Here is a 13,761-nt window from a genome sequence, read left to right as displayed (position 1 = left end):
GCCTTGGCGCCCTTCTCTCCTGATCCTGCGGGGTCTCCAACACTGGGTGTTTTTTTTTTTAAAAAAAGAAGAGATTAAACAACCGTTTGTTTGAAATATTACAGGGTCTCCTGCTTGAGCAGGGGGTTGGACTAGAAGACCTCCCAGGCTCCTTCCAACTCTTTTTCTGTTTTGGGGGTCTAAACAGCCTTCTCCCAAGAACTGTGTGGTCTTACTAAGGTCATCCTCGAATTACGACCACAATTGAGCCCAAGCCTTATGTCGCCAAGCAAAACATTTTGTTATACTGAGCTTTGTCCCATTTTATGACCTTCCCTGCTACAGTTGTTCAGTGAATCCCTGCGGTTGTTAAGTTGGTCACATGGTTGTTAAGGGAATCTGGCTCCCCCATTGACCTGGTGCCATTGTAACTTTGAATGGTCACTAAATGAACCGTTGTAAGTTGAAGAGGAGCCGTGCAATTTATCCGATAGCCCCGGATCATTTTTTGTGGCTCTTCTCTGTTCTCTTTCTAAGGTCTTCCGTGTCTTTTTGACATTCCGAGGGTGTTCTGAGGAATTTTAATGTATGAGAAATTTTATCTTAAAACACTTCATTAGAGTGTAGAGGATTGTACTGTTTCAAAGTTTAAAAAAAGAAAGAAAAGAACCTAAAACAATAATTTTTGAAGCTTTAAAATGACAAATTACCAAAAAACTTCTTAGGTAAACTATAACACCACACAGAGTGTTCTTGCTTACATTTCTCTTGGTTTTAGTACCGTTTCCCCCAAAATAAGACCTCCCCGGGTAATAAGCCCTCCCCTAAAACATTTAACTGCATGAGCAGACAGTCCCCACCACTTCCTGGAGGGGAGGGGGTAACGTACCCGCCTAGAACATGCGGGGATAGAATAGAATAGAATATTTTCTATTCTATTTTCCATTCTATTATACTCTATTCTGTTCTGTTCTATTTTCCTTTCCATTCCATTCTATTCCTTTTCGTTCCATTCCATTCCATTCCATTCCATTCTATTCTTATTTCTATTCTATTCTATTCTTATTTCTATTCTATTCCATTCCATTCTTATTTCTATTCTGTTCTATTCTATTCTATTCTATTCTCCTTTCCCTTCCCTTCCTTTCCATTCCATTCCATTCCAATCTATTCTATTCTGATTTCTATTCTATTCTATTCTATTTTCTATTCTGTTCCATTCCATTCTTATTTCTATTCTATTCTATTCTATTCTATTCTATTCTATTCTATTCTATTCTCCTTTCCCTTCCCTTCCTTTCCATTCCATTCCAATCTATTCTATTCTGATTTCTATTCTATTCTATTCTATTTTCTATTCTATTTTCTATTCTGTTCCATTCTTATTTCTATTCTATTCCATTCCATTCTTATTTCTATTCTATTCTATTCTATTCTATTCTATTTTCCTTTCCTTTCCTTTCTATTCTATTCTATTCTTATTTCTATTCTTTTCTTTTTTATTCCATTCCATTCTATTCTATTCCATCCCATTCCATTCTTATTTCTATTCTATTCTTTTCTTATTCCTATTCTATTCCATTCTATTCCATTCTTATTTCTATTCTATTCTATTTTCCATTCCATTCTATTCTTTTCTTTTCTTATTTCTATTCTATTCCATTCCATTCTTTATTCTATTCTATTCTATTTCTATTCTCATTTCTAATCTATTCTTTTCTCTTTTCTTTTCTATTCTATTTTCCATTCCATTCAATTCTCTGTTCTATTCTATTCTATTCTCTTTTCTCTTCCACATTTTATTCTAAATAATTCTTTATGTCTTCTGGAACGTCCTGATCATTTTAAAGGACTAACCGGGTGCAAACTTCGCTTTTTTTCTGCCACCAGCCAGATTTAGCTCCCTGCAAGCTGCCGGGCCTTGCATAATTATTCTGTGGGCGGCATCGTGCCATTGACTTGCTGGCAAAGGAGATTCCATGATAGAGGAAGGGGTGAGCAGCGCAGGTGCCCAACGGCCTCTTGCCCTGTGGCGTCTGCTTTCTCCAAATTTCCATCAAACGGGCAGATTGAACGGCAGCGTCTGTGCCCGGCTTCCTCCCCCCCCCTCCCGCCCCCCGGGCGTTTTGCTTGGGCATGGGGAATGCTGTAGAAGGACTTGGAGGCTCCTGGGGCATTCGGAGGAGTCCTTGGCTGTGAGGAGGCTCCGTGAGAGGGGGGGGGGTCTTCCTGGAGAAAGCTTGAGCAGAAGAGCTGCCACTTATTCTGGCGGAGGACCCTGGGCAGCGTTTCTCCACATCAGGAGTCCTTGGGGCTCTCTGAGCTTGGCAGTTTTTTTGCAGACTTTTCCTTATCCAACCCAGGTAACGTTATCAATGCTAGCATGGAGGGGGATTTGCAGGGAGGAGAAGGAGGAAGAGGGTGGGGGGAGGAGGAGGAGGAGGAGGAGGAGGAGGAGGAGGAGGAGGAGGAGGAGGAGGAGGAGGAGGAGGAGGAGGAGGAGGAGAACTTTGGGGTCCTTGGTGCTCTCTCATCTTGGTGGTTTCCTTGCAGATGTTTCATGACCCAAGCCAGGTAACGTTATAAATGCTAGAAAGGTGGGGGGTTTGCAGGGAGGAGGAAGAGGAGGAGGAGTGTGGGAGGAGGAGGAGGAGGAGGACTGTGGCATCCTTGGGCTCTCATCTTGGTGGTTTTCTTGCAGACTTTTCCTTAGCCAAACCAGGTAACATTATCAGTACTGGAAGGGGGGGGGGGTTGCAGGGAGGTGGAGGAAGAGGAGGATGAAGAGGAAGAGGGTGAGAGGAGGAGGACTGTGGAGTCCTTGATGCTCTCTGAGCTTGGTGGTTTTCTTGCAGATGTTTCATGACCCAAACCAGGTAACATTATCACTGCTAGAAAGGGAGGGGGGGTTGCAGGGAGGAGGAGGAGGAAGAAGAGGAGGAAGAGGAGGAGGGGGGTGAGAGGAGGGGGACTGTGGGTTCCCTGGGGATCTCTGAGCTGGGTAGTTTTCTTGCAGATGTTTCATGCCCCAAACCAGATAACGTTATCAATGCTAGCAGGGAGGGGGGTTTGCAGAGAGAAAGAGGGGAAGGAGGAGGAGGAGGGCTAGGGGTCCTTGGTGTTCTCTTATCTTGGTGGTTTTCTTGCAGATGTTTCATGATTCAAACCAGGTAAATTATCAGTGCTAGAAAGGAGGGGGGGGGTTGCAGAGAGGAAGAGGAGGAAGAGGAGGAGGAGGGTTGGAGGAGGAGGAGGAGAAGAACTGTGGGGTCATGGGTTCTGAGCTTGGGGGTGTTCTTGCAGATGTTTCATGACCCAAACCAGGTAACATTATCAGTGCTAGAAAGGAGGTTGCAGAGAGGAGGAGGAGGAGGGTGAGAGGATGAGGAGAACTTTGGGGCCCTTGGTGCTCTCTCATCTGGGTGGTTTTCTTGCAGATGTTTCATGACCCAAAGTAGATAACATTATTATCTGTGCTAGAAGGAGAGAGAGAAGAGAGGAGGAGGAGGACTGTGGGGTCCTTGGGGCTCTCTCACCTCAGTGGTTTTCATGGAAACGTTACCAGTGCTAAAAGTGGGGGGGGAGAAGAGGGGGAAGAGGAGGGGGGGAGGACCGACTTCCCTGCCAAACCCATCCGCAAGAGGAATTTGGGGGAAGGCACCAAGTCCTCTCACCTCACCCGGTGGCAAACAGCATGCACCACCAGTAGATGTTGAAAAGCCAGTGTTGCCCCAGGCACTTGTGCATGTGGGCGTTCTCACAGGAAAAGCGGGTGCACCTACCATTCCCCGACAGCGCACACGGCGGCCTCAGCAAGCCGACCGGAGCTGGCCATTCACCCCCGCATCCTTTTAGATCAGCTCCCCGCAGGGGCTGGCCTGTCGCCACCCAGATCCTCGGTTCCCTTGGGACCACAGCAGGGCCCTCCAAGACGTCGGCTGAACTCCAACCAGCCACTCCGTTTTTCCGCCCGATTTTATGGGTTATGTGTCCACCTTTGGAGACCATTTTCTTCGGAAGGTCTCAGAAAATTGTGCAAAGGTAGAGGCTTCCTGTCCAGTGGTGGGTTACCCTTCCGTCGCTACCAGTTAGCTGATCGTGTAGTGCACGCGTTCCGTTTGCGCGTCTGCAATCCACCACCCCTGCAACAACCAGCTGATTGTCAGGGCTCACGCAGGTGCTGCACCTTGTGCACGCATGCGCAATTTGCCTTTTGCCATAAAAAGCTGGCCATGGGGAGTTGACCATGGCGAGTTGGCTGGAGCCAGTTGGCCGTCATGAGTTGGCTGGGGTCAGTTGGCCATCGTGAGTTGACCATGGTGAGTTGGCTGGGGCCAGTTGGCCATGGGGTTGGTTATCGTGAGTTGGCTATGGGGTCAGTTGGCCATGGGGTTGGTTATCGTGAGTTGGCTATGGGGTCAGTTGGCCATGGGGTTGGTTATCGTGAGTTGGCTGGGGCCAGTTGGCCACGGTGAGTTGACCATGGTTATTTGGCTATGGGGCCAGTTGGCCATGGCGAGTTGGCCGGGGTAAGTTTGCAAGGAGGAGGAGGATGACAACTGTGGTGTCCTTGGGGATCTCTGGACTTGGTGGTGTTTCATTATCCTGCTAGGTGATGTCATCAGTGCTGGAAGCGAGTGGGGGTGCGGAGAGGAGGAGGAAGACTATGTTGATGATGACTGGGGGATCCTTAGGAGCCTCTGAGACTGGTGGCATTTCATTACCCTACGAAGTAACGTCATCAGTGCTACTTAGCTGGTTGGGCAACAGAACACCTGTAGGAAAACCAGCAAGCTCAGAGAGCACCAAGGACAACCCCCCCCCCCACTACCTTCTCTCTGCTACTTCAATAGCTCACCCTGGTGCTGGGGAATCTTTGCAAGATGCAAGTTAAGCAGCCACGGAAACCGATAGTGTTTCCCGGGAGATGCATCTCCGCATGGCAACCGAAGGCACGACGATGAAAATGGATAATTCTGGGTGACGACGGCGCATCGTTCTTCTGAATCCCAGCGACTCGTCGGCTGTTCCTACAGCAACCGGGACCATGTTCTCATCCCATTCATTCCCCTCCGGATTCCGAGTGGCTTGTAACAAATCAGAATATGCTCTTGAAAAGCAGAGCAGCCGTAACAGGGCGGGGGAGAGAGAGAAAAAAGAAAATTAAATGCACCACAACGGGGGTGATTGCACAAACGCAGCAAAAAAAAAAAAAAACCCTGCCCCCCGGCCTGGGAGCAGAGCCAGGATGAGAAGGGCCTTCCAGACCCCAGGAGATAATTCACGACCGGATTTGAGCAGCCTCCGTTTTCATTGTAGCTCTCTCGCCGTTGCTTTGCACGACAGAACAGATGGGCTTTGCAGTCCTCGTTTGGCGGGCGCCTTGGTGGGCTGCAGCGTGCGGCTCTCGGATGCAAAACTCTCCGCCAGGCGAGGCTGAATGGAAGCCTCTTAGAACGGCGGGAAATATAATCCGTGACATTTGGGTTTTAATAATGGAAAGTCATGGGTCCCGACTCTCGGTTAGCTCCTATGGGGGTTATGTGGGGGTCATAGCTGGCTCTATAGGCCAGGGAGGGTGAACCTTTTCGGCCCCGAGTGCCCAAACTGGCATGTGTGCATATGCGTGTGTCGGAGCTCCTCAAACCTGAAAACCTGCTGGCCAGTGTTCATGTGTGTGCCGGGCAGCTGGTCTTTGGGTTTTAGCATGCGCATGTGCCCTGGTCAGCTGGTTGTGCACGCCAGAGCACCAGAAACCTGAAGGCCAGCTAGCTGGTGCGCACATGCCTGTTTTTGGTTGTTTGGGGGCATTTTCGGGCTGTTTTCAGGTTGTTTTTTGGGGCCATTTTAGGCCGTTTTTCTGGCTGTTTATGCCCCCCAAAACAGCCAAAAATGGTCTGAAAACAGCCGGAAAATGGCAAAAAATGGCCTGGAAACAGCCTGGAAAACGGCTCAAAAATGGTCTGTTTTTTCGCCATTTTCAGGCTGTTTTCCAGCTGTTTTCCAGTGCCCGCGAAGACCAGCTGACCAATGCAGATGTGGAGGCTGTAAACCAGAAGAGCAGCTGGTGACAGTGCACGTGCCCACAGAGAGGGCATGCATGCCATAGGTTCGCCATCACAGCTATAGGCAAAGGAGGAAATGCAAACACTCGGTCCGTGGTGGGGAACCTATGTGGCATGTGTGCCATAGGGGGCACGCAGAGCGCTCTCTCTGGGCGCACCAGCCATCGCCCCAGCCCAGCTCCACTGCACACGCGGGTACGTTTCCTGCCAGCCAGCTGGTCTTCGGGTCTCTGCCACGCATGCACTGAACAGAAATCCGGAATTTCCCAGCAAAAGGATTCAGCCGGAACCCGTTGTAAACTTTCTTAAGTTGCTGGCTGATGTTTGAGGTTCTGACGGGCGTGCCAGGTGTGTGGAGAAAGGTGGCATTGCCATCAACAAAAATAGTGGAGTAACCAGGGGCGTCTGCCTTAGAACCTGTGTGTGGCAAAAGAAAAAGAAAAAGACAATGTGCACGTAAAAAGAGTAGATCCTTGAGTACTTTTGTCGAGACAACAGTCTTGGCAGCCACACACACACACACACACACACACACTGGGGATGCCCCTTGGGGGAGGGTGTACCTAAGTGAAAAAGACTGGGCTAACATTCAAGATCTGACAGGCGGGAGGTGATGCAGGAGAAGGGTGGCAGAGACGGGGGGCAGAGTCAAAAGAGGAATTAGCCTAGGATCCTTCTGTAGTCACAAGCGAACTAAGTCAGGAGCTAATCAGTACTTGAGAAGATTCCTCTTCATAAAATGATGAGCAATAAATCCTTCCTCCCTCCACCCCCACCCTCCATCTCTCCTCCCTCCCTCCCCTCCGTTTCTCTTTCCTTCCTCCCTCCCTCCTTCCTTCATTTTCATTTCCTGCCTTCCTTCTCCCTTCCCTCCCTCCCTCCCTCTCTCCTCCTTTCTATCTTCTTTCTTCCGTTATGTGTCGCCTATCTCGCCACGGGGCTACTGTACGCGGCTTCCAACCATACAAACTGTACCAAATGAAAAAATGTAAAAGAAATAAAATGACAAAGTAAACAAAGAAAAAGAAAGTGTTTGCCAGTTTCTAACTCTCTCTCTTTGTCTCTCTCTCTCTCTCTGTCTGTCTCTCTCCCTTTATCTCTCTCTCTCTCTGTCTGTCTCTCTCTGTCTCTCTCTCTCTCTCTGTCTCTCTCTCTCTTTATCTCTGTGTGTGTGTGTCTCTCTTTCTCTCTCTCTTTGTGTCTCTGTCCCTGTCTGTCTCTCTCTCTCTCTGTCTTTGTCTCTCTTTCTGTCTCTGCCTCTGTCTCTCTCTGTTTCTGTCTCTGTCTCTCTGTCTCTTCCCCCCAGCAGGTTGGAATGGGTGGAAATCATTGAACCTCGCACGCGGGAGCGCATGTACGCCAACCTGATCACTGGCGAATGTGTGTGGGACCCTCCCGCCGGCGTCCGCATCAAGCGCACCAACGAGAACCAGTGGTGGGAGCTCTTCGACCCCAACACCTCCCGTTTCTACTACTACAATGCCACCACCCAGCGGACGGTCTGGCACCGGCCGCAGAACTGCGACATCATCCCTCTGGCCAAACTGCAGACGCTGAAGCAGAACACCGAGTCGCCTCGGGCTTCCACCGAGAACAGCCCTGGGCGCAGCACCAATGTCAGCCGAGAGGGCAGCACCAGCTCCTCTCTGGAGCAGGAGTTGGAAGGAGGGGAGAAAGTCCCCGAGCAGAACCGGCCCAGCCGGCAGCCGACTCGCTTTGCCATCGTTAAGGAAGAAGCAGAGGGGTAAGCGGGGAATTTAGGCGTCGGTTTGTATTTTGCGATGTAAACGAAGTCTCGATCCTCCGGGCCGAAAGGATCTAAGAAAGGTTAAATCATGGCAAAGTTGATTAAACGGAGACGTTTCCTTACTCGCCCAAGTAATTTCTTCGGTCAAGATGAAAATGTTGGGGGTTAGGCAGAGGGACAGAGAGTCTTACATTTTGCCATAAAACCCCTGCAAGCTCAAGGTTGACTCGTCCTTCCGTCCTTCCGAGGTGGGTAAAATGAGGGCCCAGATTGTTGTGGGCAAGGGGCTGACTCTGTAAACTGCTTAGAGAGGGCTGTAAAAGCACCGTGAAGTCGGTCAGGGTCGAAATGCTGGCAGTGGGCAAAGTTGGCCTGCAATACTGCACTAATCACTGGAAGGGAAGGAAGGAAGGAAGGAAGGAGAAGAGAGAGAGAAGGAAGGAGGGAAGGAAGATAGCAATAGCCCTTAGACTTATATCCCGCTTCCCAGTGCTTCCCAGCCCTCTCTAAGCGGTTTACAGAGTCAGCCTCTTGCCCCCAACAATTTGGGTCCTCATTTTAATGACCTCGGAAGGACGGAAGGCTGAGTCCATCTTGAGCCGGTCAGGATCGAACTGCTGGCAGTGGGCAGAGTCCGCCTGCAATACTGCATTCTAACCGCTACGCTGCCACGGCTCTAAAACCACAGCTTTAGCCTTTTAAGATATTTGCTTTTCACGTTTTCGAAGCGCCCTTCTCACTCAGGTAGCGACTCTGCGTAGCGTCCAATCAGATTTTAAAGTAAAGGTAATCAGCAAAAAGGCCCAGTTAAAAATTAAGCCAAAGACCTAACGCCCCGAAGTATGTAATAATCCCCCTTTTCATTTCATGTAAATCCCCCTTATCCCCCCCCCTCTCTCTTTTTTCTTTTTGGGAAAGAACGGAGGCTTTTTCGCTCTTTGAAGATTAGAATGCGCTATCTTTGCCACACCATCCCTTGGGGGCTCCGAGCAGCGGCTCATTAATATAATTAATAATGGCAATTATCAAATCTGTGCCAGGAGTAGTTAACTGTCAGCGGGGGGGGGGGGGTGGGAGGGGGAGGAGGAGGAAGGAGCAACAGGTGTTTTCCTAGGGGGGGGGTCTTTTCCCACACCCAGCGCTTATGGGGTGAGAACCTGGTAGCAAAAGGAAGGGGGGCCCTCAAAAGGTGGCCAGTTGGGGGACTCCGGAGGGTGGGCACAGAACACAGGTAGTCCTTGACTTACAACCGCAATTGGCCCCAGTATTCATATTTCTAAACGGGGCTGATTTTGCCCGATTTTGCTACGTTTCTCGCCACTGTTCTTAAGTGAATCAGCACAGTTCTTAAGTTAGTAACACGGTCGTTAAGCAAATCTGGCTTCCCCATTGACTTTGCTTGTCAGAAGGTCACCAAAGGTTAGGGTTAGAGTAGCCCCCCCCCCCCCGGACCCTCCAACCGTCATAAACACGAGCCAGTGGCCAAGCGTTGGAATTTTTAGCAGGAGAGAATTTGGGCTGTGTCCATTTCCTTGTATTATACAGCTCACTCTGGACTTACGACTACAACTGGCCCACACATTTCTGCTGCTAAGCGAGACAGTTAAGGGAGATTTGCCCCGTTTCCTTGCAACGGTTGTTAAGCGAGAAATTAAGCGAGCTTTGTCCCATTTTACGAATTTTCATGCCCCCGTTCAGTGAATCGTTGCAGGTGTTAAATGAGTAGCACGGTTGTTACGTGAATCACGCTTCGCCCTTGACTTGGCTTGTCAGACGGTTGCAAAGGGAACCGCGTGACCCTGGTGGATGCTGCAACCGTCATAAGTCCATGCCAGTTGCCAAGTGTTTTGGATCAGGTGACGGGTTTTCTTGCAATGGTCGCCAGTGTGAAAAACGTTGTGAGTCCCCTTTTTTCCCCAGGGCCGTGGGAAACAAACCGTTGTAAGTTGAGGGCTCCCAGGCCAGGTGGTTACTTCAAACGGTCACTAAACACACCGCTGTAAGTGGAGGACTAACAGAGCAGGTTAGGAGAAAAGGAAGCAGGGCGGTTGATGCTGACCGTAATTTCTACTTCTAGTCTAGTGGAAGTGGAAATTATTTTCGGAGACGAGTTGGTACCGCGGTTACAGGCAGTTGTATTTTAAGAAAGGTGTATTTCTGGTTCTTTTCTAAACCCGAATATATCCTGGGCCGATTCAGGCCTGGAGAAGAAAAACACCCATTATCTTCATTTCTGAGTCATTCCTTGGTTTGTGCATTTTTGACCTGAACAATTTCCTGCCTTGCTACCAGCGTGCGAGAAAATGTTTCGAGGGGAACATTTGCACCGCTGGCTGCACTCTGCACGTTGAGTAAAAAACAGGGGGTCTGGAGGAGAAGGGGGGGCTCCTCTAACGCCCCCTCCCCCAGGTTCAGGACTAAGGCCAGCCTCTTGCAGGGGGCTGCATTCCTTTGCCACAAATTAAACCGGTGGGAAATTACCAGCCCGCTGGTTCCGTGCGCCCGTATCCGAATAGGTCTCTAAATTTAGCTGATTATCCTCAGGAAGACTTTTCACTTCTCTGTGCAATTATAAGGCAATTTATTCCTACAAGGCTGGGAGAAGTAGGGAGGTGTAACTGGGACACAGTGAGTACCTGGAAAATCTACGGCCAGAGATGGAGGGGTGGGGGAGCTTTTTCCTACTGAAAATCCATTCTTTCTTTCTTTCTTTCTTTCTTTCTTTCTTTCTTTCTTTCTTTCTTTCTTTCTTTCTTTCCCTCCTTCCTTCCTTCCCTCCCTCCCTCCTTCCTTCTTTCCTTCCTTCCTTCCTTCCTTCCTTTCATTTGTTCATGAGCTCTTTGTTTAGAAAGCAGCTTAGAATAGCAAGGAAGAAAAAAGAAGGAAAGAGGGAAAGGAAGAAGAAAGAAGAATGAAGAGGGGAGGAAAAAGAATAGAAATAGAATAGCAGAGCTGGAAGGGACCTTAGAGGTCTTCTAGTCCAGCCCCCTGCTCGGGCAGGAAACCAGGTACCATTCCAGACAAGTGGTTGTCCAATGTCTTCTTTAAAGTCTCCACCAATGGAGCACCCAGAACTTCTGGAGGCAACTTCTGTTCCACTGGCTTAATTGTCCTCCCTGTTAGGAATTTTCTCCTTAATTCCAGGTTTGATTTGGTTTTATTGGACTTATATGCCGCCCTTCTCCCACAGGACTCAGGGTGGCATACAACATAAAAACACATATGACAAAAGTTAAAAGAAAGACTAAATAGGAAATCCAATAACCTTCAATTGACAATTTAAATCAAATTTAGGATTAAATTAAAATTAACAATTTAAAATTAATAATTTAATTTATTCTATTCAGGCCAGGCCGGCTTGCTGGAAAAGCCAACTTTTTAGGGCGCCTCGGAAGGACCGGAGGTTGGGGATTATGCGGAGCTCCGGGGGCAGCTCATTCCAGAGGGAAGGCGCTCCCACAGAGAAGGCAGTGCAGCCGCCTAAAAGGGGTGTGACATGGAAGCACCTAGGTACCCCCATGACAACCCGCGCGGCCGTATTCTGGACCAGCTGAAGCCTCCGGCTGCTCTTCAAGGGCAGCCCCATGTAGAGAGCGTTGCAGTAGTCCAGGCGAGAAAGGACAAGGGTGTGAGTGACTGTCCACAGAGCATCCCGATCCAGGAAGGGGCGCAACTGGTGTACCAGGCGAACCTGGTAAAAGCCCCCCCCCCCCCCCCCGTCACGGCTGTAAGATGTTCTTCTAAACTAAGCCGTGTATCCAGGAGGACTCCCAGATTGCAGGCCCTCTCTGAGGTTGCTTCTCTCCTTGATTAGTTTCCATCCATTGCTTCTTGTCCTGCCTTCATGTGCTTGGGAACTCTAAGACTTGTGGACTTCAACTCCCAGAATTCCCCAGCCAGCATAATTTACTCTCTTGTAATCCCTTCCTCTGCAATCTCTCCTCTTAGATAGGAGATCCCCAACCTTGGCAACTTTAAGACTTGTGGACTTCAACTCCCAGAATTCCCCAGCCAGCATAATTTACTCTCTTGTAATCCCTTCCTGGGAGTTGAAGTCCACAAGTCTTAAAAGTTCCCAAGTTTGGACACCCCTGCTCTAAGAGTCTCCACATCTTTTTTCCATTGTGTATCTGGTGTATCATTTTTTGTCCATTCTAAGGCTGATAGCTATCTTTATTAATTTGGTCTTCTTTGCATATTCCGTCTTAGTTCCGTTCCTTCACTGTGCTCCCTGATTTTATGACTACAGTTGGCCAACTCTTCGCATTTCCAAGTGTCAAGAGTAGCTTCATTTCACATAATGCAGATGATTGATGGTCCTTCCTTCTGTTCTCCAACCAGAGGATTGCAAGATTTGGTTGCAGAATTTGGGTTTGGCCCATCTAGAGAAAAGAAGGACTGGGGGAGACATGATGGCAGCATTCCAGTATTTGGGGGGCTGCCCCAAAGAAGAGGGGGAGGGGTTGTCAACTTATTTCCCAATGTCCCAGAGGGCAGGACAAGAAACAATGGATGGAAACTAGGAAGAGAAGCAACCTGGAATTAAAGAGAAACTGCCTAACAGTGAGAACAATTAACCAGTGGAACTACTTGCCTCCAGAAGTTGTAGGTGCTTCATCACTGAAGGCTTTCAAGAAGAGATTGGACAGTCAGGGTCTCCTGCTTGAACTGGGGGCTGGACTAGAAGACCTCCAATGTCCCTTCCAATCTCTTCTGATTTTAATTCACACTCACTGTCCTTCAAAACCAGCCTCCCTCAATAAAATATTCAGCAGATAAATTGAATAGACCAGAAGAGAATACACAGCATGGGTTGCCAACCAAGATCCAAATTAAAATATTTATTTATTGTTCATTTATAAACAGTTTGTGCGGCTGCCCCTGTTAATTCTACAATCCTGGGGGGAGGGGGGTTAATAGTAAATTAGGGTTTAACAATAAAAATCCCCCCCCCTTTTTTTAAAATAGGCATGATAGCATTAATACAATGCAGCTGGGGTCAAAAGGATATTTGTCTTTGTCTATGGATATAGTAATCCAGCGTAATATTTTGACCCAATGCCAGAGGGAATAGCCTAGTTTTGAAAGCTTTTCAGAATGTCAAGGAATTGCCTGGGTCTCGTGCAAGGAGAAAAGGGGTCCTTTTAGGACCTGCTGCTCGGAAACAAAAGACACCTTCCCTAAGTGCCATTAGGTGATATTGCCTTAGAAGAGGCCCAGAGTGTGTGCCAACGCTGTTGCCTCTTCTGTGTTGGGCAGAAAGAACAGGAGACCTTCAGTGGGGTTTTACTGATAATCGACACCACGCCCTCTAGAGCTTCCTAGGCGATGACCAGTTTGGTCTGGTGGGGAAGGCACCAGGCTGGAAACCAGGAGATGGTGAGTTCTAGTATTGTCTTAGGCACGAAAGTTGATGGGTGACATTGGGCCAATCCCCAGGAGATGGTGAGTTCTAGTCCTGTCTTAGACACGAAAGTTGATGGGTGACATTGGGCCAATCCCCAGGAGACGGTGAGTTCTAGTCCTGTCTTAGGCACGAAGGTTGATGGGTGACATTGGGCCAATCCCCAGGAGACGGTGAGTTCTAGTATTGTCTTAGGCACGAAAGTTGATGGGTGACATTGGGTCAATCGCCAGGCGATGGTGAGTTCTAGTATTGTCTTAGGCACGAAGGTTGGTGGGTGACATTGGGCCAATCCCCAGGAGATGGTGAGTTCTAGTCCTGTCTTAGGCACGAAGGTTGATGGGTGACATTGGGCCAATCCCCAGGAGATGGTGAGTTCTAGTATTGTCTTAGGCATGAAAGTTGATGGGTGACATTGGGCCAATCCCCAGGAGACGGTGAGTTCTAGTCCTGTCTTAGGCACGAAGGTTGATGGGTGACATTGGGCCAATCTGCAGGCGATGGTGAGTTCTAGTATTGTCTTAGGCATGAAAGTTGATGGGTGACATTGGGCCAATCCCCAGGAG

General features: G+C 48.8%; 1 protein-coding gene across 6 annotated transcripts in view; it reads left to right on the top strand.

The window, feature by feature from the left end:
* Nucleotides 1-13,761, top strand: part of ARHGAP39 (Rho GTPase activating protein 39) — a 160,419-nt gene that overhangs the window by 52,101 nt on the left and 94,557 nt on the right. For 4 of the 6 annotated variants that reach the window (XR_014175290.1, XR_014175291.1, XM_081951953.1 and 1 more), the window contains exon 2: nt 7,351-7,788. Coding sequence is in view for 4 of the 6 variants with exons in the window: in XM_081951953.1 (XP_081808079.1) it covers nt 7,351-7,788 (438 nt within the window). In the remaining 2 variants the exon portion in view is untranslated. Of the gene's footprint in view, nt 1-2,512; nt 2,554-7,350; nt 7,789-13,761 lie in introns of those variants that run through there. The other 2 variants (XM_081951951.1, XM_081951952.1) reach the window with 2 other exon arrangements.

Source organism: Natrix helvetica (assembly GCF_964273705.1).
Source record: "Natrix helvetica genome assembly, chromosome: 4".
Lineage (NCBI taxonomy): Eukaryota > Metazoa > Chordata > Lepidosauria > Squamata > Natricidae > Natrix > Natrix helvetica.
Note: the sequence above shows the minus strand (reverse complement) of the source record. Positions and strands in the feature narration are given on the sequence as shown.